The 25,959-nt window shown below is 47.7% G+C and overlaps 8 protein-coding genes across 8 annotated transcripts; 3 read left to right on the forward strand and 5 right to left on the reverse strand.

Moving 5' to 3' along the window:
- Positions 1-249: 249 nt before the first annotated feature.
- On the reverse strand, positions 250-3,440 carry F5B22DRAFT_637948 (glycoside hydrolase superfamily; the record flags this gene model as incomplete). The annotated part of the gene is made up of 5 exons (XM_047977513.1): positions 250-1,107; positions 1,165-2,046; positions 2,187-2,222; positions 2,289-2,563; positions 2,636-3,440. 5 exons carry the CDS (start codon positions 3,438-3,440, stop codon positions 250-252), a joined length of 2,856 nt encoding a protein of 951 aa, XP_047828604.1.
- Positions 3,441-6,328: 2,888 nt separating this feature from the next.
- F5B22DRAFT_616327 (copper amine oxidase) lies at positions 6,329-9,568 on the forward strand. The gene is made up of 3 exons (XM_047975579.1): positions 6,329-7,936; positions 7,995-8,799; positions 8,863-9,568. Exons 1-3 carry the CDS (start codon positions 6,796-6,798, stop codon positions 9,050-9,052), a joined length of 2,136 nt encoding a protein of 711 aa, XP_047828605.1. The 5' UTR covers positions 6,329-6,795; the 3' UTR covers positions 9,053-9,568.
- Positions 9,555-12,378, forward strand: F5B22DRAFT_320775 (MFS general substrate transporter). The gene is made up of 2 exons (XM_047970694.1): positions 9,555-11,505; positions 11,557-12,378. Exons 1-2 carry the CDS (start codon positions 9,946-9,948, stop codon positions 11,839-11,841), a joined length of 1,845 nt encoding a protein of 614 aa, XP_047828606.1. The 5' UTR covers positions 9,555-9,945; the 3' UTR covers positions 11,842-12,378.
- Positions 12,113-15,075, reverse strand: F5B22DRAFT_320781 (fungal-specific transcription factor domain-containing protein). Its single transcript, XM_047970695.1, has 7 exons — positions 14,766-15,075; positions 14,380-14,685; positions 14,075-14,289; positions 13,728-14,022; positions 13,587-13,671; positions 12,956-13,531; positions 12,113-12,906 (listed from the first exon to the last, which is right to left on the reverse strand). The coding sequence occupies exons 1-7, from the start codon at positions 14,842-14,844 to the stop codon at positions 12,351-12,353; spliced, it is 2,112 nt and encodes a 703-aa protein (XP_047828607.1). The 5' UTR covers positions 14,845-15,075; the 3' UTR covers positions 12,113-12,350.
- A 114-nt stretch (positions 15,076-15,189) lies between these two features.
- On the reverse strand, positions 15,190-16,632 carry F5B22DRAFT_637952 (Indoleamine 2,3-dioxygenase; the record flags this gene model as incomplete). The annotated part of the gene is made up of 3 exons (XM_047977514.1): positions 15,190-15,576; positions 15,634-16,266; positions 16,315-16,632. The coding sequence occupies 3 exons, from the start codon at positions 16,630-16,632 to the stop codon at positions 15,190-15,192; spliced, it is 1,338 nt and encodes a 445-aa protein (XP_047828608.1).
- A 494-nt stretch (positions 16,633-17,126) lies between these two features.
- F5B22DRAFT_616333 (uncharacterized protein) lies at positions 17,127-18,461 on the reverse strand. The gene is made up of 2 exons (XM_047975580.1): positions 17,443-18,461; positions 17,127-17,335 (listed from the first exon to the last, which is right to left on the reverse strand). Exons 1-2 carry the CDS (start codon positions 18,164-18,166, stop codon positions 17,322-17,324), a joined length of 738 nt encoding a protein of 245 aa, XP_047828609.1. The 5' UTR covers positions 18,167-18,461; the 3' UTR covers positions 17,127-17,321.
- Positions 18,462-18,718: 257 nt separating this feature from the next.
- F5B22DRAFT_320988 (uncharacterized protein) lies at positions 18,719-21,996 on the forward strand. Its single transcript, XM_047970699.1, has 3 exons — positions 18,719-19,569; positions 19,635-20,018; positions 20,079-21,996. The coding sequence occupies exons 1-3, from the start codon at positions 18,955-18,957 to the stop codon at positions 21,720-21,722; spliced, it is 2,643 nt and encodes an 880-aa protein (XP_047828610.1). The 5' UTR covers positions 18,719-18,954; the 3' UTR covers positions 21,723-21,996.
- Positions 21,922-25,234, reverse strand: F5B22DRAFT_321001 (glycoside hydrolase family 2 protein). Its single transcript, XM_047970700.1, has 3 exons — positions 22,584-25,234; positions 22,007-22,500; positions 21,922-21,948 (listed from the first exon to the last, which is right to left on the reverse strand). Exons 1-2 carry the CDS (start codon positions 24,897-24,899, stop codon positions 22,180-22,182), a joined length of 2,637 nt encoding a protein of 878 aa, XP_047828611.1. The 5' UTR covers positions 24,900-25,234; the 3' UTR covers positions 21,922-21,948; positions 22,007-22,179.
- Positions 25,235-25,959: the final 725 nt, after the last annotated feature.

Consider the following 25,959-nt stretch of genomic DNA (forward strand, 5'->3'; position numbering starts at 1 on the left):
TCTAGACAGGGTAGTAAAAGCATAATGACAAATCTAAACTCATATGCTGTTACCGTATAACAAAACTCTGAAAGTTTGTGATAGTAAACTTGGCATCGATGGATACCCTTTGAGTTCGCGCAATCAAATCAGATCAACACATACATTGATATGCCAACTCCTGTCGCCATGATTTTTCACCGCGTTGTTTCGCCCCTGAAAAATGTCTATTGTATGCGCCATATTTTCTGTGAACTGGATATTGTGCTTCTACCAAGTTCCAGAGACTGGTAGATCCTTTGAACTCTGTCCAACCATGAACTTGTACTCGCCATCGACTACCATAACCCAATTTTGAGCAGATACGTCCCAGTAAGAGAGGTCCCGCCTTGTTAGGTTGAAGGTCACGGACCGGGTTTTTCCCTTTTCGATTAGGGGCTTGTCAAATCCACGCAGGACCTTAACAGGAAAGTCGACGTCGGATGAATTTGGATAGCTCAAATAAAGTTGTGCAACAACCTGGCCTTGTTTTAAGCCGGTATTGGTGATGTCGACAGACACCTGAACATAGGTTTCCCAAAGATCTGGATTTCCCCCTTCATCTCCGCCAGCCCCAGAAAGGGGTTGCTTGATGTCATATCCATCAGGATATGGGTATGGATCAGAGACGATATCATCGATGCTGTCGAGATACGGGTATACATACTTCTCTAGTTTCCGGATCTCAGCAGGAAAGACGGCTTCCTTGGCATCTGGTATGCTAGAGTCGTACTCGGGGGATGAGGCGAAGGCTTTTGGTCGAGGAGCCGGTAACGCGCTCTTTTCCTTTATCTGCCTAACAACAACATTCTTGAATTCAAATGTAGTGTAACTCAATCCAAACCCGAACTCGAATCGCGGCTCAATATTGTACTTGTCGAAATAGCGATAATCGGTGTATAGCCCCTCCTTAAAGTCTTGTTGAGGGACAAGACCGTTTGGTTTGTACATTACTTTACCACCCTCGCCATAATCGTCTAGAGTTTTGCCAATGGTCCAAGGCAGCTTTCCGCTTGGGTTAACGGTTCCCAAGATCACATCGGCTAGGGCATTACCACTTTCTTGGCCAGGCAGATTGGCCAAGAGTACCTTGCACTAAGGGTTAGTGGCTGCAGTTTCGGGTGATATGACGCAAAAAACACTCACAGCTTTCACGTTGGGAAGGCCGATCCATTTCTCCATCACAACAGGCCCAACAGTATGTATAACAACTAGCACTTGACCGTCACCGCCATGACAGCCCTCAGCGACCTTAACAATCAAGTCATCGCCACCTTTTTGAAGGAATATGTCTGGCCTGTCACCTTTCACTGACTCCCAGGCAACATAACCTTCACCGGAATCAGAGTTGGCGAAGACGATACAGATGTCGGCTTCTTCGAGGATGCTCGGCTGCTTCTCGAAAGCGGGGCTATTTGTCAAATGCGTCGTAACTTTGACTCGTTTGCTGTCCCAGGCTTTCTCCAGAGCCTCATCGGGCGAGACCAGATACGGGAATTCCACGGCGCCAGATCCCCAGCCGGAGGCTAGGGTGCCTTGATTGCAGGCACGATCTTTGCAATAGTTAGGTCCATCGCCAGGACCTGCATCCTCACCAAAGATGGCTATCCGCAATAGAGAATCTTCTCGCTTAGCTACCTTGTTCGGGGTGCTTCCATCATGGGCAATGGGTAATAATCCTTCGTTTTTCAATAGAACAGTCCCCTCCACAGCGATTCGCCTCGCCAAGGTAGCATGATCTCCCATTACATTCACAAAATCGTTTACTTTGATCTCGTCCTGCTCAGTCGGGCTCCCAGGTGCGAATACACCCTTTTCTTCGTCAGTCCAGGAAGAAAAATTGGGACCTTTACGATTAAACCTCTTCTCGTCGTCTTGTCCCATCTGATACCACGCAGCAACGATGCGTGTGACCATGTCATTAAGTCTGTCAAGAGGTACAGAGCCATTTAGAACAGATTTGGTCAGCTCCGGGCCCCAAAGCGACTCTCCGTTCGCCCAGAAAAGTCCATCCCCGGGCATAGTCATCTTTTAAAAAAAGTTAGCCATTTCGACAGATTGGTATAAGACCAACAGATACATGGCGACATGAAAAATGAATGGGCCGTAATCAATACTATCCCCAAAGGGTTGAAGAGGGTAAATGGCAAGAATCGAGCTTCACTCACATCTAACCCAGCTAGAGCAGTCGAGACACCACCTCTCTGCCGTGCAACAAATTAGCAACTCTAATCCGAAATTAAGTCACAACGGCAACAGAGAAGACAAACCTGGGCAAGCCAGTCACTCATAACGAAGCCTTGGAAGCCCATCTCGTCTTTGAGCAGGCCATTCAATAGCTTGGAATTACCACACGCATAGGAATTGTTGATCATATTGTAACTACACATGACGCTTGCAACCCCGGCTTTGATGGCATCACCGAAAGGCCAGAGGTACAGTTCATGCATTGTTCTATCATCGATGTTCGAAGATAGGGCATTAGCTAGACCCCATTCGTAAGGCTGTCGGAAATGTTCTTGTTCGTTACCGACCAAGTGTTTAACTGTAGTATAGAACATCAGAATCAATACTCCTTTCAAACTCAGTTGAGGATAGCAAAGCAAAGGTCACATACTTGTAGCCATTACACCTTCATCTTGAATACCGCTTATAGAACGTTCTGCAGCAATTCCTTGCAGATATGGATCTGCTCCAAAACCTTCCCAGTTTCTGCCCCCAGCAGGCGCTCGACCAAGCGGACCGATGCAAGGACCTAGAATTGCGTTTATACCTTTCTTTCGAGCTTCAACTGCGTGAGCATTGCCCCATTTATACATCAATTCCTTGTTCCAGGTTGCGCCGACTGTTATACCAGCAGGGAAGGCCGTTGCATTGTCTGTAAAACGGATACCGAGAGGGCCGTCTTGTAAAAATAATGAGGGAAATCCAACGTTGATCGCAGGACCTGTGTTACCCACGGCTGGACCCATCATCCAACCTGTCCCGGTTGATGCATTGACTTTCTCTGGCAATGTCATTTTGGCCACCATCTTGCTTGCCTTCTTGTAGCTTTCAGCCCAACTCTTGGTTGTTCCTCCCTTTGGAGTGGGATACCATGGAGGAGATAACCCATCTGGGGGAGCTTCTTTATATTTCTTAAAGGCAAAGAAGCCTCCAGTGCCAAGGATCAACCATGCAAGGAAAAATATTGAGAGAGATATGATGATACATCGTGTCGAGCGGGCGGCGCAGCACGAGCCACAGAGTTTCCGTAATCTACGAGGTTTGGGATGCGTTTGGAAAGCTTCGTAGGGTTTGGAATTTGTAAGAGGATCGGTTTGGAGGTATTCGGTCGCGTCGAGATCGGAGTCAAGGTCGGAAGAGTAACGCGCATCGAAGTCCCTGGTCTCTCTGCCATCCTCCTCCTTTGCAAAAGCCATGGCGAGTAGACTGTCAGCTCGCAGCAGCCCACAAACGCAATTGACGCTCTATTAGTCCCTAGGTAATGGGTAATTGGCGCCTTGAAAGGAAACAATATCGCAAGGATGAGCCGTCTACTTCAGGTAAATAGGAAAAAGACATGCAACCATCGACAGGCTCCCGTTCTTGTATGATGAGATGGGGGATGTATAATATAACTGACTACAGCAACAACATCAGAAAAAAAAATTAGAAAGAGATACAGAAAGAAAAAAGAAGCAGCAAAACCTTGGATTGGTTTACTCAACAGCAGAATAACTAGCGGCTTTGATTTGTTTGAACCCCACGTCATGACCAGCAGTGTAGATAAGTTTAGGTAGGCAGTCTTAGGTACCTACTTCGTAGGGAGCTGGTGGGCCCGCTAGAGGCGGGTGCTCGGCCCACTTCCCGCTAAATTAGTGGACATATTTACAGCACTATCCACTGTACCTACCCAAGAGCATGGTCGGATATTCTGAGTTGTACAGAGTCACGTCCTTACAACCTCGCAACAAACAATAAAGGAACACGTATCATTAGACGAGGAATTGATATTGAAATCGAAGTATGATTCTAGATACTGACCGTCTTGGTTTCCTACATCACAGTAAATTAATACTTGTCCAGAACACTACGTAGAAGTGCGGGCATCAAAGTCTTCAAGTCTGAACGCAAGACTCGAAGGATCGTTTTGGGGTCTCTGTCAAGTATTACCCAAAATTCAGCTTTCCCTACAAATGACAACACAAAGTTATAGAAACATACACCATGGTTGACAAGTTCAAGCAAGAAAAAAGCTTGCCTTCCACCCCAAAGTGAGCTAGCTTTTCCTCCCATATGTCTGTAGATCGAGGAAAGTCGGGCATTTATACTTTTAGCTCTACCCTCAGAGTTCTTGACGTTGTGTGTGTAGGTAGTATCGTCGGCATGGATGCGTCCGCGTTCTCTATATCTGAAGGGTCACTCCACGCCTTGAAACCACAATCCAACTCTCCATGTGGCACGCGTGACAACACCCTTTTCCTGGGCTCCAATATTCTCTTGCTCTTCGTCGGCTCGTCGGCACCGCTGCTTTCAGTACCACTCTAATTGTCGTCGTCTGTTCTTTGAATGGTATTCTAATCAGAATGGACTTCGTGATTATCTTTCGATTCTCTAGTACTTATTGCACAGAGGTACTGCAGATGATCGTGACATAGTATCCTAGAAACGCATCAGTATACAGGAACACACGTAGAAGTGTTTCATCGAAGTTGTCTAGGTCGGAAAGAAAGGGGCAGCGGCAGAGAGCAAGGTGAAAAGGAAAGCGAAGATGGAGATAAGGGGTGGGAGATAGGATGGGATAGGAGTCATCTCCTCTTTCCCTCTAGATGTCTCGAACCCCTCGTTTTTAGAAGGAGCCATGATTCTAAGCTCGCCTTCAAGCAAGTCCTAGGCAAGTACTTGCCCTCAAATACGTTGAAAAGTCTGAATGGCCTCGCAATGGAAATTCCTTCCCTCGCAAAAACACACGACTAGTCACCTGTAGTGGCAGTCGCACTACTTATCTCAGGCGTTCTTGCTTCTTTCTTTCTTGACAACTCTTTGCAAATTTTCTCGCTCAGCCTACCTCATCTATCTCCCCATACTGCCACTCCTACGTCCGGCCTATAGTCGTAGAAACTCACCTCTCCTGATTCAATTCGCTTTCTATGCAACAATATTCTCATCGAACTTGAGGTGGCTGACTATGACGAATACGGGTGGAGATGAAGACCAGAGAGCGGATTATGTGCGCTGTTGACGACGCAAATGATGCCTTGAGTGCTAGAAGTAACTTTTACCTCCTTTCTCTTAGAATTCGCCAATTCTGATACTAACCTGCTGTCACTGCAGTCGTACTAATACCCCCTATGCTCGCCGGTCCTGCCACCTCCCGACGGAGCCATCACCATTAACCTTACCTCTCCCCTGCCCCTATCACCGCCGCCGCAGTCGACACCATAGCCTTTGTTGCGCGTCAGCTGCCCTCCCCTTTTCTCGCCGACAAGGACTACGGTATGACAACAGCAATTGCAACAGCAACATCCCTACCGCCGTTGCTACAACTACCCATGACAACAGCAGTATAGCTGTCGCCGCTACGGTTCTACTACGGGTGCTGTCGCTCTCGCATCAGCTAACCGGCAGCAGCAATATTAGAATCGGAAAATACTTTTGATGGGAGCCTTAGCTCAATATGTCATTGATACCACAATCCAAGCTTATCGCGTGCGTCAGTTGATTCGACAGTGGCATCAACAATTCAGTGATGGTCAAATTCCACTTGACAACGCTTCCTTCCGTCTATGTATTTGTACTAAAACTTGTCGATAGATGTAAGTAATTATGTGATCTGAGACAAATGAATAACGTAGATGCGGCTCAAGCTTTAGATTGAAGCTACGACATACTGTATGCCTGAGAAAACCATGCATGCATGCAGGGCGGTAAGTCAACTATCAGCAAATGAACCCAGAGACGGCTATCTACAGTAGAATGGCTGATAAGATCCGACTAAAAGCGAGTAGGCGTCCATTTGCTACCCTCCCACATGATTGACGTGGGGTCCCAAACACAGCACCAGTACCCAGAACCAGGAACAACGCACAGGTTCGCGTATTTTGGACCGCAACCCATTTCTCGTAGTAATTAACTCGGCATGCATATCTAGCATGCGTCCGGTGAGCGGAGCTATGCAAATCATCGGGTTACGTGTGCGCCAATAGTACCCTTATTCGGCCTTTGACTCGCCAGGACTTGCCCGATGAAGCTGTGATCAGGCCCTGTAAGACTGTACCGAGGGATATCTCTCAATTACCCCTCACCATAGATTCCACGTCGTTTACATCTTTTGTATAAAACAAAACCACTCGCATTGCTACCTTCCATGGCTCCAGCACCAGCGATAACATAACTGGAAGGATACTAGACTAGTGGCTTCATGCAACTGTTGCTGCGAGATATCCAACTTGGGTTAGAATCCGATACTCCAGCTTGGTACGGTACGGGGTAAAACCCCACATGCGGCTATGCGGGATGGCCAGACATTAACCCAACATCGAAAGAGCACCGTGACCGGTATGCGTGCTCCGAAGTCCGCCGTAATACGCTCACCTTATCAATCATTGGCCCTTGGCTAGTCCGATGACTTGCACTAGCGGACATTCAAGGATAAGCTTGCCACAATTTAAGCCGACTTATTGACAAAGGGGCAGTCCGTCCTTATCAATATTTCCTGGTAGGCTTCATGAACTATTTAAGCTCATTACTACTCAGCTTGGAGTAAGACCATTACCAAGCTATCATCGCATTTATATGTTCAAGATGTCTACACCTCACCCGTTGCGACCTCTCACCGAAGATGAGGTATTGCTGGCTCGAAATGCAGTCGTGCAGAAACATGGCGGTAACGGCATTAGTCTCTTTTTTCGATCCATCTATTTAGATGAACCTAGAAAGCAAGATCTCGTGCAATTTCTCATCGCCGAGCATAGCGGCCAATCGCCCAAAACCACAGTTCCAAGACAGATAACTGTGTTATTTGACCGAATCACAAATGGCGTGCCTCAGCTTCATGAGTCGATCGTCGATATCGGAGTGGGAGAGATCCGTCGCACCAGAACATTCCCTCCTTACTGTCAGACCAGTTACACGGTAGCTGAGTTTAGCCAGTTCCAAGATATCTGTATCGCTTCAGAGATGTTTCAAAAGGCTATACAAGAGTTTACTCTGCCTGAGGGTTTTGTTATCACCATAGATCCTTGGCCGTACGGAGGTCTGGAACCGGACGAGGATGTCCCTCGGTATATGCAAGGGCTCTGTTACGCTCGCAATACGACCAACAACAATATCAATTCAAATCACTATGCATACCCGCTTCCCATCATACCAGTCATGGATTTCGCCAAGAAAGAGATGATCCGGGTGGACCGACTAGCAACGGGTGGGAAAGGTGACAGTCTGTACCCTGCCTCTCTGACAGGTAAACCCAAAAAGCTCTTCCAGCATGGCGATTTCACCTCAGCTGAATACGTGCCTGAGCTAATGAACCGGCCGCTGCGCACTGACGTCAAACCTATAAACATCACACAACCCGAGGGTGCTTCGTTCAGAGTTCATTCAGATAACTTGGTAGAATGGCAAAAATGGCGATTCCGCGTTGGCTTTACACCAAGAGAGGGTGCTATTCTACACGATGTATGCTACGATGGTCGGCCAGTTATGTACCGCATCTCATTCTCGGAGATGACTGTTCCGTACGGTGATCCAAGGCCGCCCTTCCACCGAAAGCAGGCCTTTGATTTTGGAGATGGTGGTCTCGGACGGGCTGCTAACAACCTTAAATTGGGCTGTGACTGTCTCGGTGCTATCCACTATCTGAGCTCTGTGGTTGCGAGCACTGAAGGGAAGCCAGAAATTCAGCCAAATGTAGTGTGCTTACATGAACAGGACAACGGTAAGTGATTTCGGGCTTTACAAGTACGAACTGAGCAGAAAAAGCTGATACGAGAAAGGCATTGGCTGGAAGCACACCAACTTCCGAACCGAACGTGCTGTAGTAACACGACTCCGAGAGTTTGTGGTTCAGTTTGTAGGTACACTCGCAAACTACGAGTATGTCTTCGCCTTCAAACTCGATACTGCTGGTGGCATCACTCTTGAAACCCGAGCCACTGGTATTGTCAGTGTCGTACCGATAGACGAGGGCAAGGTATCTGGCTATGGTAATGTGGTATTCCCAGGCGCCTTAGCCCAGAATCACCAGCACATTTTTGCGGTTCGCATCGATCCCAGTATCGATTCATATGGAAGTGAAGATACTGCTGTGGTATTGGAAGAGAGTCATCCCATTCCTATGAACCCACAAACGAACCCGTACGGTAATGGTTACGAAATAAGACGACAATTGGTTGAAAGTGCCATGTTTGCAGATGCCGAGCCGAAATTCAACCGGACGGTCAAGCTTGAGAATATGAATAAGAAGAACCCCATCAGTGGCAAGAATGTCGGATATAAATTCGTGCCTTCTCCCACACAACTTCTGCTCGCAGACCCCAACAGTGTCCAAGCGGCAAGAGCATCATTTGCCCAACACCACCTTTGGGTGACGGGATATCGTGATGAAGAGTTATGGGCGGCAGGAGAGTTTACTAACCAAAGCAGGAGGGACGAGGGTGGCGTTAAGGACATGGTAGCAAGAGGCGACTGGTTCGTCACCGACCCGTCTGTAACCAGTCGAACTGGACAGCGTAGCAGTCCCGTCATCTGGAGCGTGTTCGGGCTCACCCATAATCCTAGAGTTGAGGATTGGCCGGTGATGTAAGTACTCTAACTGGAACGATCAAAATATCCTTGTACAGCGGAACTAACCTAGGTATACAGGCCTGTCGAGATCCATCAACTTCATATCCGCCCGGCAGACTTCTTCACGAGCAACCCGGCTCTCGATATGCCAGGACGTCAAAACGAAACCAGCGTGATTGTGCCTTGTTGTAGCAAAACCAATGCCGTGGCTCATTTACAAGGCACTCCTGATAAAGATGTTGATCCCAAGAATCTCTCGAAGCTGTAGAACACTCTACTAGAACAAGGATTCAAAACAATGACTTTGATACCAGCGAAAATGGCAGCTTGTAGTATAACTAGTAGACATCTACACATTTAGATGGAGTTTCTATCTGAGTTTATGGGTTCATGGAACTGAAGCGGATTTTATGTCTTGAATGACACTATATTACATGAGATGAAGAATAGAATTCATGTTATGTATTCTTCATTCGTTGTTCGAACAATAGAAATTGCGATTTGAAGTACAAGGGCCAATGGGTTGCTCTCAAGTTACTTAACCTGGCGAGCCTGGGAGCACTTTACACCGCAACCTTGGCCTCCAACTTCTCCAAATCCTGGCCTTATCAGCAGGTACCCACCAAAAATTTAGCGCTTGGACATAGCGTACTAGCCCACCTATTTAGCTCCTTACCTACCTTACCTAGGTGGGTACCCAGGTAGGCTAGATCCCTGGCCATCTACAGCGATCCAGAGCCCCGACCCCGGCGTTGTCCCCAGTTCACTGATTTGGGTGTCGTCATATAATCCAACCCTAAAGAAATAGCTTCAAATTGTGCACCTACAGAGTTTACCCTCTTTAAGCTTCATCTCTTGACAGCCCTGTGCTTTAATTTACGCTTAAGAGTCTGCATTATCTGCCATCTTACCTCGCATATACGTTGAAGTTCTCTCACTTCGGGTTACTACCGAGATTCCGTTCCTCCCGGCAACACCTGCAGCTAGCCACTAAACAAACATGGCTGGGCTGATCTCATCATCACTTTTTGCACGGGATTAGCTTTCAACTTTGAACAATCCCTGACGAATTCTGCGCTCGACTGCTGCAAAATAGCCCTGAGTATCAAACCGGGCAGAGAAATACCTGCCTTATCTGCTTGTATCAGATCCACTCCAACCATGGTTCATGTAACCAATGCGGCGGCAGTAGCGGCATCATCGTCAGCCTCCGCTTCTCGTTCACGACCTCCTCCGACATCTGCTAGGTCTGGCTCATTTCGCGCCGGCTCGCCTCTTCCTACGATATCTTCAAACCGATCGAGATTCTCCTCCGTCCTCCAACGCGTTTCGAGCCATACTCATTACCAAACCTTTCCCACCCCTGCCCCCAAATCCGCCGGCCGTCGACCGAGCTCCGAATCCGACTATTACAATGATGCCTCACCCGACTCCCATGATAGCTCGACGCCTCTCCCCGTCAAGCAGCTCGCCTTATTAGCCGTGCTATCACTTGCCGAGCAATCCGCCCTCAATTCGATATCACCATACCTACCTGAGATGGTCGAGTCCTTCCCCGGCATGCGTGATGACCAGGTTGGCCTCTACGTTGGACTTCTCGCCTCTGCTTTTGCACTCGCTCAGCTGGCTACGAACCTGTTTTGGGGATATTTATCGGATATTGTTGGGAGAAAACCTACTATGTTAGCTGGCACTTCATTGCTATGTGGGTGCTTCATCTTGTTCGGCTTCTGCACTCGCTACTACCAAATCATCCTTGTGCATGTTGCTATGGGACTCTTGAACGGAAACGCCGCCGTTGTTCCTACTTGCTTAGGTGAACTAACGGATAGGACCAACCAAAGCAAGGCTTTTACTTGGCTACCAGTTGTTTATGGAATAGGTAGCATCACAGGACCTGCTCTTGGCGGGCTTTTGGTCGGCAAGTTGGCCCAAGACCGGTATCCTTTTCTTGCTCCCAATATACTAGCTGCTGCACTTCTGGCATTCAGTGTGGTTATTCTTGCCATATGGTTTGAGGAAACGCTGGAAGACCGAGATACTCAAGGTACCTGGACCGAAAGATTTCCCTGGCTAAGCGTCTTCTCGAGAAAATCTCCGAAGCTTAACAAGCTCTCCTGGCTTTGGCCAGGTGGTAGAGATACGGACGGAGCTGATGATTGCGAGAGTGATTTGGACGAGTCCGTGACAGAAACAGGAGAGACTACACGTCTGTTACGCCCGCAATCCAATGAGATAGACGATGACGACGACGACGACGACGATGATGATACCAAGTCGGCATCCGAAATCGCAACCTGGCGTCAACTTTTGAATCGGACAACCGTAGTCCTCCTTTCGACGAGCCTCATATTCCAACTGTCGAATAGCTCCTTCAACAGCTTGTATCCTGTTTTTGCCCAAGGCGAGGAACCGACTGGACGAAATCTACGCGCCGTCGTGATTGGTATCTCATTATCCGTTGCTGGTATCTTTACCATAGTCTTCCAATTATTCCTGTTTCCCTTGATCAAAGGCAAAATAGGCAATGTGGGAAGTTACCGAATATCGCTCTTCGGATTCGCAGTTACCATGGCTTTGATGCCATTTGTGGGTTATGTGGATTCCAAGCCACCTTTCCAGCTAGGTGATGGTCGGATCTGGCTCTACGTAGAGCTTGGCGTTATCCTGATTATCAAGAATATATGTGCTGTAGGGGGTCTGTCTTCCGTCATGTTGCTGGTGAGTGGTGGCCATTACTATTAATGCTATAACGATTGCTAACGCGACTAGATTACGAATTCCGCGCCATCACACGCAACTCTTGGAACCCTCAATGGACTGGCGCAAACCTTATCCGCAGCTGGACGCAGTGTAGGACCCTTTCTTTCAGGAGCACTGTTCACAGCATCCACACATGTACGTCCCAAAGGAGAGGCTCTGGCTTGGGGGCTTTTCGCGGGAATTGCGCTCATCGGTTGGCTTGCGACATATGCCATCCGAGGGCAAGGTCTTGAAAGCACTGATGACGGGTTTGAAGAAGGAGAAGACGAAGAGCAACATCACTCGGGACCATAAGTATAAGAACGCAGTTACGAAATCGAAGGACATGTCGAATTAATGTTTACACCAAAGGAGCACTGAGCTTCTTGCCTATTGCAGTTTTGGAATCTTTGCATCGAAGTGTCTTCCTCGAATCATTGGTGCTCGTCTACTTGGTATGTGCAGAGTCCTGCTTATGGGAAGAAGCATTGAGGAGCATCATGATGCGTCCGTTGACTTGTACGACTGGCGAACAGAGACTATCAACTCTCTACTGGTAAAGTAAGGTGCGCACATGTCTTAATAGACATAAATTTATATTGTTAGATAGCATAGCATTGTTAGGATACGAAAATCGGGATATTCATAATACAACTACACAATTCGAACTTTTCGCATATTCATCGGAAACCTGCTGTTCTCAGTTTTATCATCACCCTCGGCATTTCAAACTGGTACGATCACTAGACTCGTACTTTCTATTCCTAGTCCATCCTTTGTTGCACGCTCTCAAAGCACTTTCTGCCCGATAGTCGCTCCTTGCTTCATAACAGATGTGCCAGATCTATATGGCCATTCCCATCAAGCAGAGGGAAAAGATTCATCGCCCCGAAAACCTGATCCGCGCTACCTTCGTGCACATAGCCATGCCCTTGGCCTTGCGGGACCCGAATATCCGCCAAAGGCGTATGCGACTCGCCGAAGGAAAAGATGGCGGGGTCGAAATCATCGAACGGCCCGGATGACCACGGCTCCAACCCCGTCGGGTCTGATACCCGTACCTCTGGATATCGGGTCCCGCTTGTATTAGGTCGGCCGTTGTTTTGATTGTTAGTCTCGTGATCCTTAGGCATGAGCCCGAAGAGCTGCGTCGACGACTCCGCGATCCGCCGACGGTCTTCGGCGTCTTGTCGTGCTAGATAGGACTGGGCGCAGCGGTGTAGGGACTGCGCTATTCGTGCGTATTGCGACGCGTGCGCGTCTTGCGATGCGAAGTATTCTAGCGCGCGAATCGATTCTTCGGCGGGCTTTCCGAGCGCGCGGCCGAAGTTTGAGAGGTGGCCTACGCTTACTACTAGTGAAGAGACGAAGAGCCAGGAGCTAGAGGTGTTAGGCTGCGTTGATTGATAGGAGGGGGGCGATGACGTACACGAGGAGAGGCATGCGTTTATCTGATGGTCTTTGCGATATGAAATCGGATGTCAGCCCGATCATGAGGGTTGCGGCGTCGATACATGCGTTTGCTAGCTTCGTTCGACCCGACCCGTTGGTCTCGGCTGCGGGAGCTGTGGGACGAGGGGGTGATGCGACGCTTTCTGGAAGTCGTCTGCAGAGCTCGTACATGAGGAAGGGGCGTGATACAAGCATCACGGCGTAGTAATACGACGACAAGACTTGACATGCACCGGTTCGTTCTCCGTTATCTTGGTTCCTGCTCATTCGAAGCAGGGCCGATAGCCATTTGTTCGACCAGTCGCGGAGTTGGCGCGATATGCCCTCTGTGAGCTGCAACGAGATCTTTCGTCTCGAATATACTTCTTGCACGATACCTTCGACGAGAGAAAGGATTTGTACGGATGCGTTCAGTAAATCGTATCGCTCGCTGCCATCATCTGATGTGTTGTGATACGGGACTGTACAATCTGCATCTGAGGCTGCTGGGGGTCGACCCATAGATATGCTTAGGTAGAGATCTAAGACACGGATGCTTTTCCACAGACGGTCTCTGTGCGTGGATTAGCCTCGTGAAGGAAGAGAAGGGGACATAAGTAGATACATACCTTCGGACATGGACCTCGGGGCCAAAACGAGAGTTCACCTCGGTTCGATGAAGTCCAATTGCATAAGCTGCTCTTGCTGCAATACCTATATAGTATCTCATCAATAACCCATTCTCGCGAGAAGGGAGGAGGGTGTCGAACCGAAGAACAAGAACGCCGCGTTAATCTGGCAGGATCGAAGCATATACAATGTTGTCAATAGAAAAGATTGGACGGTCCCGACACTAAGATTCCCCGTCAATGTAGACAGTGCTAGATGTTTCCCTCGGAGAAAGTATGTGGTTGCGAGCTGTTCATCTTCGGATTGTGACCCGATGGCCAGGACTAGATAGTACACTGCTGCTGTCACGTCTACTGGGCGCTTTGCTTGGTTTGCCCATGATTGAATTTCGGGAATCAATGTGTTATTATCGAATAAGTCCACTAGACCACTTATCTAGTTTAATTAGACACAGCAATCAATCCTGTAAGGTAGAGTTTGAACTTACTACAGTCAGGAAAGTGTTCACCAACCGTTGTATAGATGCTTGATTGATTTCTGGCTCTCCCGCTGAATCAATCGGCACTAGACCCTCAGAACTGACGTTTTCGAGCATAGAGACTCGACTAGTTTCTGGTGAAAATGCATGGGGGTCTACTCTTGTCGTCACAATCTGACGAACCGTTTGAAATAGCGAGAGCGGTGCGCAATCGCCTGTAAAGACTAGACGCAGATATTGTTAGGTTAAGATGCTTGTTTCAGATGGTATTTAATCGGAAGCACAATATATCTCGACTTGCTGCTCTCACTCACCTAGTCTTCCCTGCGCATCGCAAATGAGACGTGCATCACGAGGAACTTCGGCTTCTTCCTCGGCTGAAACATCACTCTGACGTGTCAAGGTGGGTGATACATGAATTACTGTTGGTATTGGGACTGTCGGTGTTGTAGTTGGAGTAGCTGGCCAGATGCGGCTTGATGGAGTAGAAACGTTCGTCGTTGGAGTTTCGGAAAGAACGGAAGGAAGGCGGCGGCGGCGGACGGAAGGAGAGAACCGGCATGTTTTCTCTCGATGCCGTCTTTTACAGTAGCCACAGGGGACTTTCCCGTCACATTTTACTTGCGAATAGCGTCAACCGACCAATGCATAAATGATTGAGACGCCATTGCTATACAATGCGTATCGGTTGAATATTTACCTTTCCTTTGTTTACATGTATCACAAGCTTGAGATACCCTCTCTCTGAGGGGCGGCAAATCGTCTATGTCTGATTGCATTCTCTATAGCGGCAGTTGCTAGAAGGTACTTGATCCTTGTGTCATATTCGGTTTTCTCATAGCCGGCCGCATGAATACCTCATCCTGTTGAACGTGAAGTTCAATAGTTGGGATAAGGGTGTGGTCGTGAAGCAACGGAGCGGATGTCGGAACTTCGGATACGCTAGACTTGGCTAAGCATGAACGAGCTAACTTTTACTTGAGATATTTATGCGCGACGCTATGATCTTTCTCTGGCCATAATCTGACTATTGGATATTTCTATCTGTCCCGTTTCTAACCGATATATACCATATGACAAGGCTATTCATCTAACATTACGCCCTTTGTGCGCAATATCCACCGTTATGCGCGCTCCTTAGACGCTACTGTGAGTCCAGCTCGGTATGTGTCATCACGAGTAGTTTTTAGGAACGGAATTAGATCCGTCCCACCTGTTCCGGTAAGCTCAGTTTGTGTCCCTCTATTTGCAGCCAAGGACGCGGTAGCCAAGTTCATCCCTGGTGATGACGAGGGACATGGTTTTCGGGATGGCACAACGATATAACGAGTCACCATTTGCATATGGGCTTGTCTAAAATCCCCAAACGCTTCTGTAGCGCCTTGATAGGCTCGAATAAGCTGTTGCTGTTCTAGAGATTTCGGAGCCGAATGTACGAAGTCTTTGACGCTATCCAGTCGAGACACGATGGCGAGGAACTTCCGATGCGGACCAGGCATGTAAAGACGGACCTGAATACACAGTCAATTAACATACAACGCGCACATCGACAGTAAAATTAGACCTGCCTCTTGATGGAAATTCATTTCCTTGGAAGCTGGCTTGATGGGACTATGGCCTTCTCGTAATGTGTGACAGGTACTGGTAGAAGTATGATCAACGCCGAGAATCAAGTCAAAGAACTGTATCAATGAGCTTTGACCATTACTTCCGCCTCTTAGTTGTTTCCATTGACCATTTCCATCGCCTTCGTCGTAGAAGACTCCATTAGGAAGACCGGCGGCACCCATGTTTTTCGTCCCAGCTAAGAAGGGTCGAATTCGATGATAAAATACCATGGGGTCACACCTCTCTGACATTCTGCCCAGAAGATGTGTCAACTGCCTAATGCACGTGGCCATAGTATTCAAGGCATGCTTGATCCTCTCATAGTCTTTGTGCTTTATGGCGTCTGTTGCTTGAAGCATCAAAGGGAGGATATGAGCGCCACGTGCTTCGATGGCTACGGATAGGACGTAGAACCAGGACTCGTCTTGAGTACCGCTGAATGTGTGTAAGGCTTTTAGATTGTCTAGATCTGTAAAATCATCTCCTATGCTGCTGAAATTCCAAAGATTGACGGCTGCGTAGGTTGCAACTGGTGGAAGTTCAAGATGACCTGACACTTGAAGAAGTGGTATTGTGATGCAAGGGGGTATGATCTTCCAAGACGTCAGATTTGAACACTGTATTACTTTGATGATACACACCTCAGAAGGAACATCACCACCCCAGATGTAACTATGGGCTAGGAAGCATAGGATTACATATGCTCGTTGCCATTCGCGTTCTGTAATTAGTCTGTCGGTTCCGAGTACCTCTAAACAGTTTACTTTAACTCGAATAGTCTTTTCTTTCAATGATGTTGGTAGCTCGTCCAATACTTGTTCCCATTGAAGATAGTATGGATCCGGTAAGCGCTTCAGGGGCTGCTTGACTGGAAGGAACCCGTTCGCGGATATCAGCGAGTACAAATCGGGTAATTTGGCATAATGTAAATCTTGAAGGTCTTTGATCCGAGAAGGCATTGCGACGTATTTGAGCCGAAGAAAATGAGACAAAACTATTATTCTGTATTATGACGGTTCTCGGGTATAAACACTTGGGAATCGAAAGGGTAGATGTATATGCGCGAAGGAAATGGATGATAGAGAGAAAGTCGAAGAGCTGCTAGGCTCAAGCCTTTGTTATTAATATAATGACCCCTTAAACAACCATTTTGGGGGTTTCAACCAAGCTATAGTATGATAATAGAGCCGGGGGTAGAAGGCGGAAGACGGAAAATCGGGAAACGGATAGCGGATAGCGGGCTACTGCAAGAATGGCGAACACAGAAACACTTCTAACTTTCTGGAATGGGAAAACTAATAATATGATGTCCGAAGAGTTGAGTTAAGATGTACCTATACTAAGATTAAGTTCAAAGAGACCGACTCCTTCATATTACGGCTATAGTAAGATGCAAAGTACCGCTTGCAGCGTTGTTAGCGACAATACTACTACAGAAATCTTTACAAAGTTCGCATCTTGTTGTTGTACATAGTAAGTCTGGTGTACTAAGTGTATTCTACATAAGGAATTCGATGGTCTATAATCGCTTTGTACGCCGGACTCCGGAATTCTATGATATAACAAATCCAAGTCTACACTATCCTACACACCCCGAACGCGTTATTTTCAACCCAAGCCTTGTTTGATGCCATATTCTTATCGCAACTCAAGTTGTAATCACTATGACAGAATATTAGCTGAATGAACTTCATCACGGATCTGGCTGGTTGTGAGAGGCAAAATGAAGCCGTTTGACAGAGTAAGAGTATAAGGAAAGGATGACCTACTAGCAATCTTCTTGCTGTACTTCGTGTGCTTCTGCAAGATCAAGTTTTCCGCAACCCATCTCCCAGCGTCACTTTTGCTGATGGTGTATCCAATCGCTGCCGATTCGCGTCCAATAATAGGATCCTCAATACCAACGTTAACCTTTTTGGTGGTTTCAATTTCAGATGCCATGAAACTAGGCCGCACGATAGTGAAATCCTCTCCGCTTGATACCAAGCGCTCCTCCATGATAATCTTATCAGCGTGCGGTACCTTGAGCATGATGTGGTACAGTGGGATCATGGCAATGGGAATGTCACGACCAAATTTTGATAATCCGGTTGTGCTGCAGACCGTTATGTGAGGCTTGCCTACAGCACCGTTATTTCGGAGGTTTGTGAGGGCCTCAAGAAGAACGGCAATTCCCTTTTGACAGACTTCGGGGTCATCGAGAGTCATCTTAGATGCAATAAAAGCACCGCCAATGGTCGAGACGATCTTATCTACAAGGACACCGGGCTCGGCAAGAAGACATGATGAGACGGCAGTCACGTCGTGGGAATTTCCTTGTACGATCTTTAGGTTGGGGTTGGATTCAGGGGGAAGAATTGCGGCGAGTTTTGAAGGGGTACGGCAAAGTGCCACACAGTGACGACCTGATCGAAGTGTATCCTTAAGTGCTGTCAAGCCAACTCCACCGCTGGCTCCAAAGAAGGCGACGGTCTCTACGGGAGCGTTGGTCATTATATCGATGGTATAGAATGTAGTGGTAAAGATAGGATATAAATGCAATAGCAAGCTGCAAAGCTGGGATGTGATAATTGATGGGTCTAAGACTGGCGTTGTGTGAATGTAGTAATGGTTGTGGTGTGAGTGGTATGTGATATCTCTCCAAGAAAAGAACGGATGGACTGATTATTTATATAATTGAAAATTCTACGGTATCTCTGGATGTTTAGCTGCCTACCTACTTATCTACGTAATGAAGCCCTCACACATACGAAATGAAGCACAAGAACAGCTCGCGCTTTTCTCGGACACACTAAAAAGGGATCTTGAGCGAGAGAATGCCGGGGTACCTACAGCTTAAGTAGCAGAGTTACAGGTACCTATAGTACCTAGGTAGGTTTACAGGGCTTACAGGGCTTGCATTAGGTTCCACTGACCCGCTCTGTCGGGTCTTTTGGAGGCTTCACTATGTACATTGCTAGGATTGCTGCATAATTTTAACCCTTTTACAGCAATTTTGGAAATTGAACTCTGAGTCCTTACGACTTAAGCGTTACTTCTTGTTAACGCATCTTGTCAGCATCCCACCTGCATCAAGGGAGCCATCTCAACTCCGCCAGCTTCTGGTGTTGGTAAGATCGCAATGAATTCGGGGCAATACGAATGATACATTGGATGACTAGCGGTAATACTTGCCGAGGACCATTTGATCGCATAAGATACCGCGGACCACCGTGAAGCATACCGGTAGTGCTCCCGAGTCCTTTCCGACGGTTTCTGAGTACCAGGGGTTGGTTACGGGGATGGCGGGTCTGTCACCTACAGCGACCGAAAACCGCGCGAGCTTAACACCATACGAGACATCCCCATCTCTTTCTACCGTACCATCTACAGCAACCAACGCCACTCCTCTTTCAACTCCTTCTAGTACTGCTACCGCTTCATCACAGAAACCGCGCAGTTGTGTGGTTTGCCGATCTCGCAAGGTTCGCTGTAACAAAGAATCGCCATGCTCCAATTGCAAACGCGCTGGTATTCCTTGCGTCTTCCCATCCGCTGATCGACCACCAAGATGGGCTAAACGTCTTGAACGGTTTGCTCACAATGCGGCGGCTGAAGAGAGATCAGCACGTGCTGTCGCTCCTCCCACGGCCCAGGTCATGGAAAGACTACGAAATCTTGAGAATCTTGTCAAAGATCTAACCAGTCAACTAGAGCAAGCTCACGCTCTTTCCAATCCGTCGACCGGAAACTCGCCTGCTAGCTCTGCGAATGACCGTGATGGTGATCACCATGCCGCGACACATCTAACTGCGGGGGGTAGCAGTGTTCATTCGCAGTTGGGTAGACTGGTACTTAACGATGCTGGACGTAGTCGCTACATGAGCAGCAGATTTTGGTCGCATGTCAATGATGAGGTAAGCCTGTCTGTCTGAACTCTGACTACCTGCTGCCATTGTTATCATGTCTGATGGGATAATAGATCGATGGAATCAAGATGGAAACGCAGCATCTCGCTGAAGCTGACGTTAACTCTTCAGATGATGAAGACCCTTCTGGCGCCTCACCTTCGACACATGAACTTGAAAGATCACCCTCAGAGCGCCATGCATTTATTTTTGGACATAACCTCGGTCAATCAGGTCCAGATCTTAGCGAGCTGCGTCCATTACCATCCCAGGTACCATTCCTCTTGGATGTTTTCTTCGAGAATGTCAACATCATTGCTCCAGTTGTTCATCAACCTACCATCAAAAAGATGGCACGCAGTTCAAGGGACATTAATAACACCTCAATATCACCAGCAAATGAAGCTCTTATGTTTTCTATGTATTATGCTGCTGTCACATCAATGGAGGACGATGATGTGAGTGTTCCTTCTCAACACATCCCCTAGTTTTGAAATTAAATTGACTTTCAATCCAAGGTCGTCAATAATTTTGGATCTACAAAGGCCGAGCTCAACCTCAGATTTAGAATGGGACTCGAATATACTCTTGCTAAAGCGGACTTTCTCAACAAGCCTGATTTAGTACTTGTACAAGCTTTTACCATTTTTTTATTCCTTGTCCGTCGACATGAAAGCCCAAGATTTGTCTGGATGATGACAGGTCTTGTTATTCGCATGGCGCAGTCTCTTGGGTTACAACGTGACGGCACACACTTTAAGCACCTTACTGCGCTCGAGGTTCATATACGAAGACGGGTGTGGTATTCATTATGCTCACTTGATGTACGATCATCGGAGGACCAAGGTACCGACTTCACTATCCAGATTGGTAGCTTCGACACCAAACTACCTTTGAATATCAACGATGACGATATCGATATCAATACCCGAGAAATGCCGACAGCACGCGAAGGACTTACTGATATGTCTAACGCTATCGCTAATATGGAAATTAGCAACATCTCAAGACAGATCGTAACCCCCGGGATTGGACTTGAAGAACAAAGCCGTCTATTGAACACCATTTACACCACAGTAGAGGAGCGTTACTTGAAGTTCTCGCCACAGTCAGGCGATATCTCACATTGGGTCATGCTTGTCGTCACTCGTCTTGTTATCGCAAAGTTGACACTTTTCAGTCATCTACCTGTTCTATTCTCCTCTCCTAGAGAAAGCCTCTCTAACGAGATTAGGAACAAGCTTTTAATAGCTGCGATTGAGGTTGCAGAGTTTAACCATGCGTTAAATACCGAAAAAGCCTGCCGCCAATGGCGTTGGGTTTATCAAACATACACACACTGGCATGCTATTGTTTATCTTCTGATCGATATCTGTCGTCGTCCTTGGTCACCAATTTCCGAGAGGTCATGGTCCGTATTACATAGTCCCTGGTTGATTCCGGCTAGATCAACGTTGGATAAGGATTCGCGGACATGGGTTCCTTTGCGCAAACTCATGTTGAAAGCCCGAATGCATCGACATCAGGAATTGGAACGACTACGTCATGATCTAGCAGCTGCTGAACAACTAGAGATTGATGATCAGACTCTCCCTGTGCCCTTGACCACTGGTTCTGTCTCTGCTAGTGATGTAGCAGATATATTCAGGGGGAAATGGCGCGGACTTGTGGGCATGTCTGAAATGCCTAAGGGGATACCGCAAACCGAGAAGCAGACTCCCCTGCCATCTTCTGAACCGGCCCATGTTCCACTCAACCCCCTTCGACAAGATCAGAACGATGAGATGAGTGGTATAACACGGGTCCAGGATACCTACCCCTCAACAAATGATGCCACAATGCCCGAGGCCTCTATGCGTTATACCGCACCTGGCGCTATGACGTTTGATCAGCCACTAATTAATGGACCACAATTCAACGCATTTTCCCGACCCGCTATAGACTGGTCTAATGGTCACCCCGAGAGTGCTGGGCTTCTTGGTTGGTTTTGGGCCGACGCTGATCCTGCTGCCGATGTATTCGGTGATATCAATATGGACCCGATGGACTTCAACGTTGACCTAGATGGAGCTGTAGATTGGCATAATTGGGTCGAGTCTGCAAAGGTGATGGAAATGGATGCACAGGATGCACAAGCGAGGGCAAATAAGCCAAGTAGATAATCTTGAAGTAAGTATCGCAAATGGTGGATCTCATGTTACAGGAAATACCGATAATTCCTCGAACCTGTACACTGCTGCTCTCACGTCATTCCATTCTACACATCAGCAGAGCTCAAATGCGGCAATTACAGCTAGAATGATAGCTGCCGGCCTGCAAGAGAGTACCCAAACTCGAGGCGGGTAAATACTCTATTGATACTTTTATGCTGACCCAATGATGAGTCTCCTAGTTGATATTCCTATCACTATTCATCCTATACGAAACAGATCGGCAAGATACCTACGTATACTCTATGCCAACCTGGAAACATGTCGAACAACGCTGCTTGGCCAACTCTTCATCGGTCGCTGGTCAATATAATATGCCGTCCCTAGACGTAGATATACAGTATGAAGCGAACAAGGCTGTCAATTAGTTGTATCTACACCTAATCAAGATACACTGAGCTTGGTCGGGCTACCCCGCATGTAAGGTCAACGATGCGCTAGGCAGGCCAGGTGAACTAGCAGATACAACAATATCCCCCGAAGCTCCAGCATTTGGCCGAATGATTGAGAGGAGAAGGCCACCGAATGCTTTACGGCTAGGAGATGGAAAGACGGTGAAATCAGAGGGATTCCCATTGTCTGTTGATACGATCTTTCCCGGGCCAGTAATGGAGAATGTGACGTTATTACTGGCCTGTGGTACGAGATCCCCCTTCGCATCTACGATGGCGACCGAGACATATGATAAATCGTAACCATCGCCGGCGATGTTAGTCCGATCGGCCGTTATCTTGATACACGCTTGTTAGTAAGGTTGAGGGGTAGGATCTAAGTTGTATATCAAGCTGAAGATAAAAGAAAAGGAAATCTTACGTTCATCTTGGCCGCCACACCAGCAGTCCTCTTGGTGTCTGTACTCCACTCCTTACCGCCCTTGTACGCCACCACGTGTATTTCACCGGGTTGATACTTGACATCATCCCATCGGAAGCGCCAAGTGGATTGGGCTCTCTTCTTTCTACCGGCCGATACTCCGTTTACAAACAGTTCCGCTTCGTCAGCAGACGAAAATACGTGAACAGGAGTCACCTGTCCTACACGGTCTGGCCAAGTCCAATGGGGGAGGATGTGAGCCATCGGGTAGTCGGAACGCCACCGCGCTTGGTACAAGTAGAAACGATCTTTTTTGAAACCGGCCATATCAACGATGCCGAAGTACGAGCTACGAGATGTGTCGTAAGGTGTTGGCTCACCGATGTAATCGAATCCCGTCCAAACGAATTCTCCACCTACATAAGGATACTTATCTTGTGCCGCAAAGACTTTATCAGGCGATGAACCCCAACTCGTCGCGTATAGTTCGTAGGCACTGACTTGCAGGGATGTTGCGTTACCGCCTGAACCAGTTCCTACAGTGGCGCTGTTGGCACTCGTAACGGGGAAGATGTATGTTCCCCGTGTGCTTAGGGCCGACGAAGATTCACTACTCCAGATCATCTTGTTTGGCTGTGCGCTGTGGAAACGTGGAAATGACCCATCTGTCGACGTCCCTTGCCCTTCACCTTGGTAGTTCAAGCCTATGATGTCTAAAACACCGACAAGACCTGCAGTCGGCCCAGCAGAGTTTAATGCTGAGGTTGTTGGCCGCGTAGGGTCTTCTGACTGGACTATGCCTCGTAACCGTCGACCTATGGTACTGCCGGTTGAGCTGGTCTGCTCGGGGATCTCGTTACCGATACCCCATGCGATTACAGAGGGGTGATTACGATCTCTTCGTATGAATGACCGGAGATCAGGCTCGCTCCAATCGGAGAATATCAAGTGAAAGTCGTTTGTTGTCTTTTGTTGCTGCCAAACATCGAATATCTCATCGTATACTAGAAAACCCATGCGATCGGCAAGTTCTAGGAATTCAGGGGCCGGGGGATTGTGAGACGTGCGGAAAGCATTATTCCCCATCTCTCCTAGAATCTGAAATTGACGCTCTAGGGCTCTTGTGTTAAAAGCTGCACCTATTGAACCCAGATCGTGGTGGTTGCATGTCCCTTGAACATAGACATGTTCCCCATTCACGAGGAGTCCTTTGTTTGCATCAAATGTAAGGGATTGAAGACCGAAGCGCGTCTCATATGTATCGACTGTAGCATTTGCAGCACTCACAGTAGTCACGGCGACATAGAGGTTTGGCTTCTGTGTTGGTGGTGGCCCCCAAAGCAGCGGACTATCTATCGTAATGGAAGAACTGATAGATTGCGTTGCCCCTTGCGCGATTGTTAAAGACTTGACAGGAAACCTGGCTACTGCATTTCCTGTAAGCTTTCCTGTCGTAGCGTCGGCTAAATGAACTTCGGTCACTACATCGACTTGCTGCGACGTGGTACCTGTATTATCCACATTCACTGCTAGATTAACTGTGGCTGACTGGGCAGACACTTTTGGGGTCGTAACATATGTACCGTATTGGCGTACATGTACGGGATTGACTTTGACAAGCCACACATTTCGGTAGATACCAGCTCCAGGATACCATCGAGAGGAGCTAAGCGCATTATCGAGCCGAATGGCGATCTGATTGGCACCCTCCTTTGCATAAGGTGTCAGGTCGAGACGGAATGAATTATAACCATATGGCCAACCCCCGACTAGATTCCCATTCAACCAGACTGCAGCGTACGACATGGCGCCGTCGATATCCAGGAAAAGGGTCTTCGTCAGATCATCTTTTGCGAATGACAATGTCTTACGGTACCATCCTACACCATTGGAAGGCAGACGACCCTCCCCACCGCTGATGCCGGGGGCGTTGAACGGCCCTTTCACTGCCCAGTCATGAGGTAAGTTCAGAGCCTCCCAGCTGCTGTCGTCAAACTCGGCTTTCACATATTGGACGTTATTTCCTGGAGGCGTTCCCGAAGGGCGTACATATTTGGTCCCGTTGATGAAACTGTTGGCTGAGGGGAGAATCCAATTCTTTAGTACGCTGTAAGAAAGCGAATCTGGGTTATTTGTGAATCGTGCGAATTTCCAGTCGGCATTAATGTCAATGCGTTCTCGAGTTGTTGTCGCTCGAATAGCTTCCTGTGATCCTTGCACAGCTCGTGCTGCTGCATACTGTGGGATGACGGACAGCAGCAGACCAACGACGAAGAGTACGGATACTCTATATCGCGCTAGAAATGAATCGAACATCTTAGCTTGCTTCAAGCATTTGGCTTTTACTTCAACGAAGATGTACAGATGTGCGATCACGTACTCCTCACCGGACGTGAGGGGAATTATATGTCTAGTTCATCACGCGAGATCTGCGCACGGAGTAGCTCTTCCGGGATCAAGTAGCATCGGCCACACGCAACCAGACTTGAGATCTTGCAGGAAAAGGTCCTATCAACAATTGCTACTTTACTCTGGTTGGAAGGTCGAGGTCGACATAGGGTCTCACGCAATTCGTTTATCCTGATTTTACCCAACTTAGGACGATGCAGAAGAGAGGGGAACCTAGTGAGGGCTTGGCGCGGATGTCAATGAGCTACCACGACTACCTACGTAAATTATTCCTGTGATACCGGGGAAACTCCTCATCGGTTAGCAATTATGATGTCGACATTGGACGTACGGCCATTAGAGCGCTTAAGACTCAATAATTGCAACTCGGTATAATGTATATTTGATTTTCCCACCAATCCACTTTCAGAAGAGACTGCGATGTTCAATCATTCGATTACCAGAACAATTACGGTTATACAAATCGTGCAGCTAATGGTTTCCGATGATTTGGGCTTGGCAATCAATGAGTATGAGCGTTATGAGTTGGCGTTTCTAATATAATGTGATGTGATGCGACAATATAAGCTGGACTAAATCAACCAAAGTGGTAATACTTAGAAGGGCGACTTGGAACTAGAGAAATGTTGATCGAAACTGTGTTCTTGTCTAAATAATGAGATGGTCTAGGCGTGTGAAGGACATGAAGCTGAGAAGCATAGACCTCGACTAGCCTTGTCGTCGGAAGAGGTGGGAAGTGGCTCATCGCGCCGGCCACTGAGGTCTGCATGGCAGATGTGTACGGTGTGCTCGGGCGTGCGACACGCCCAGACCCTTGTCAACCGCTGAAAAACCCTGGCGTTACTCGGTGACTGACTTGAACAAACGGAATTAGAGAGAAAGTGACGTTTGAAAGTCAAAGGCACAATCTGTGTGTAGATACAGGCAACCTGTTCATAATGGAATAGGCGGAAAGAGGTATGTGTTG

This window comes from Xylaria bambusicola (assembly GCF_022495145.1).
Source record: "Xylaria bambusicola strain CBS 139988 unplaced genomic scaffold F5B22scaffold_37, whole genome shotgun sequence".
NCBI classification, from domain to species: Eukaryota; Fungi; Ascomycota; class Sordariomycetes; order Xylariales; family Xylariaceae; genus Xylaria; species Xylaria bambusicola.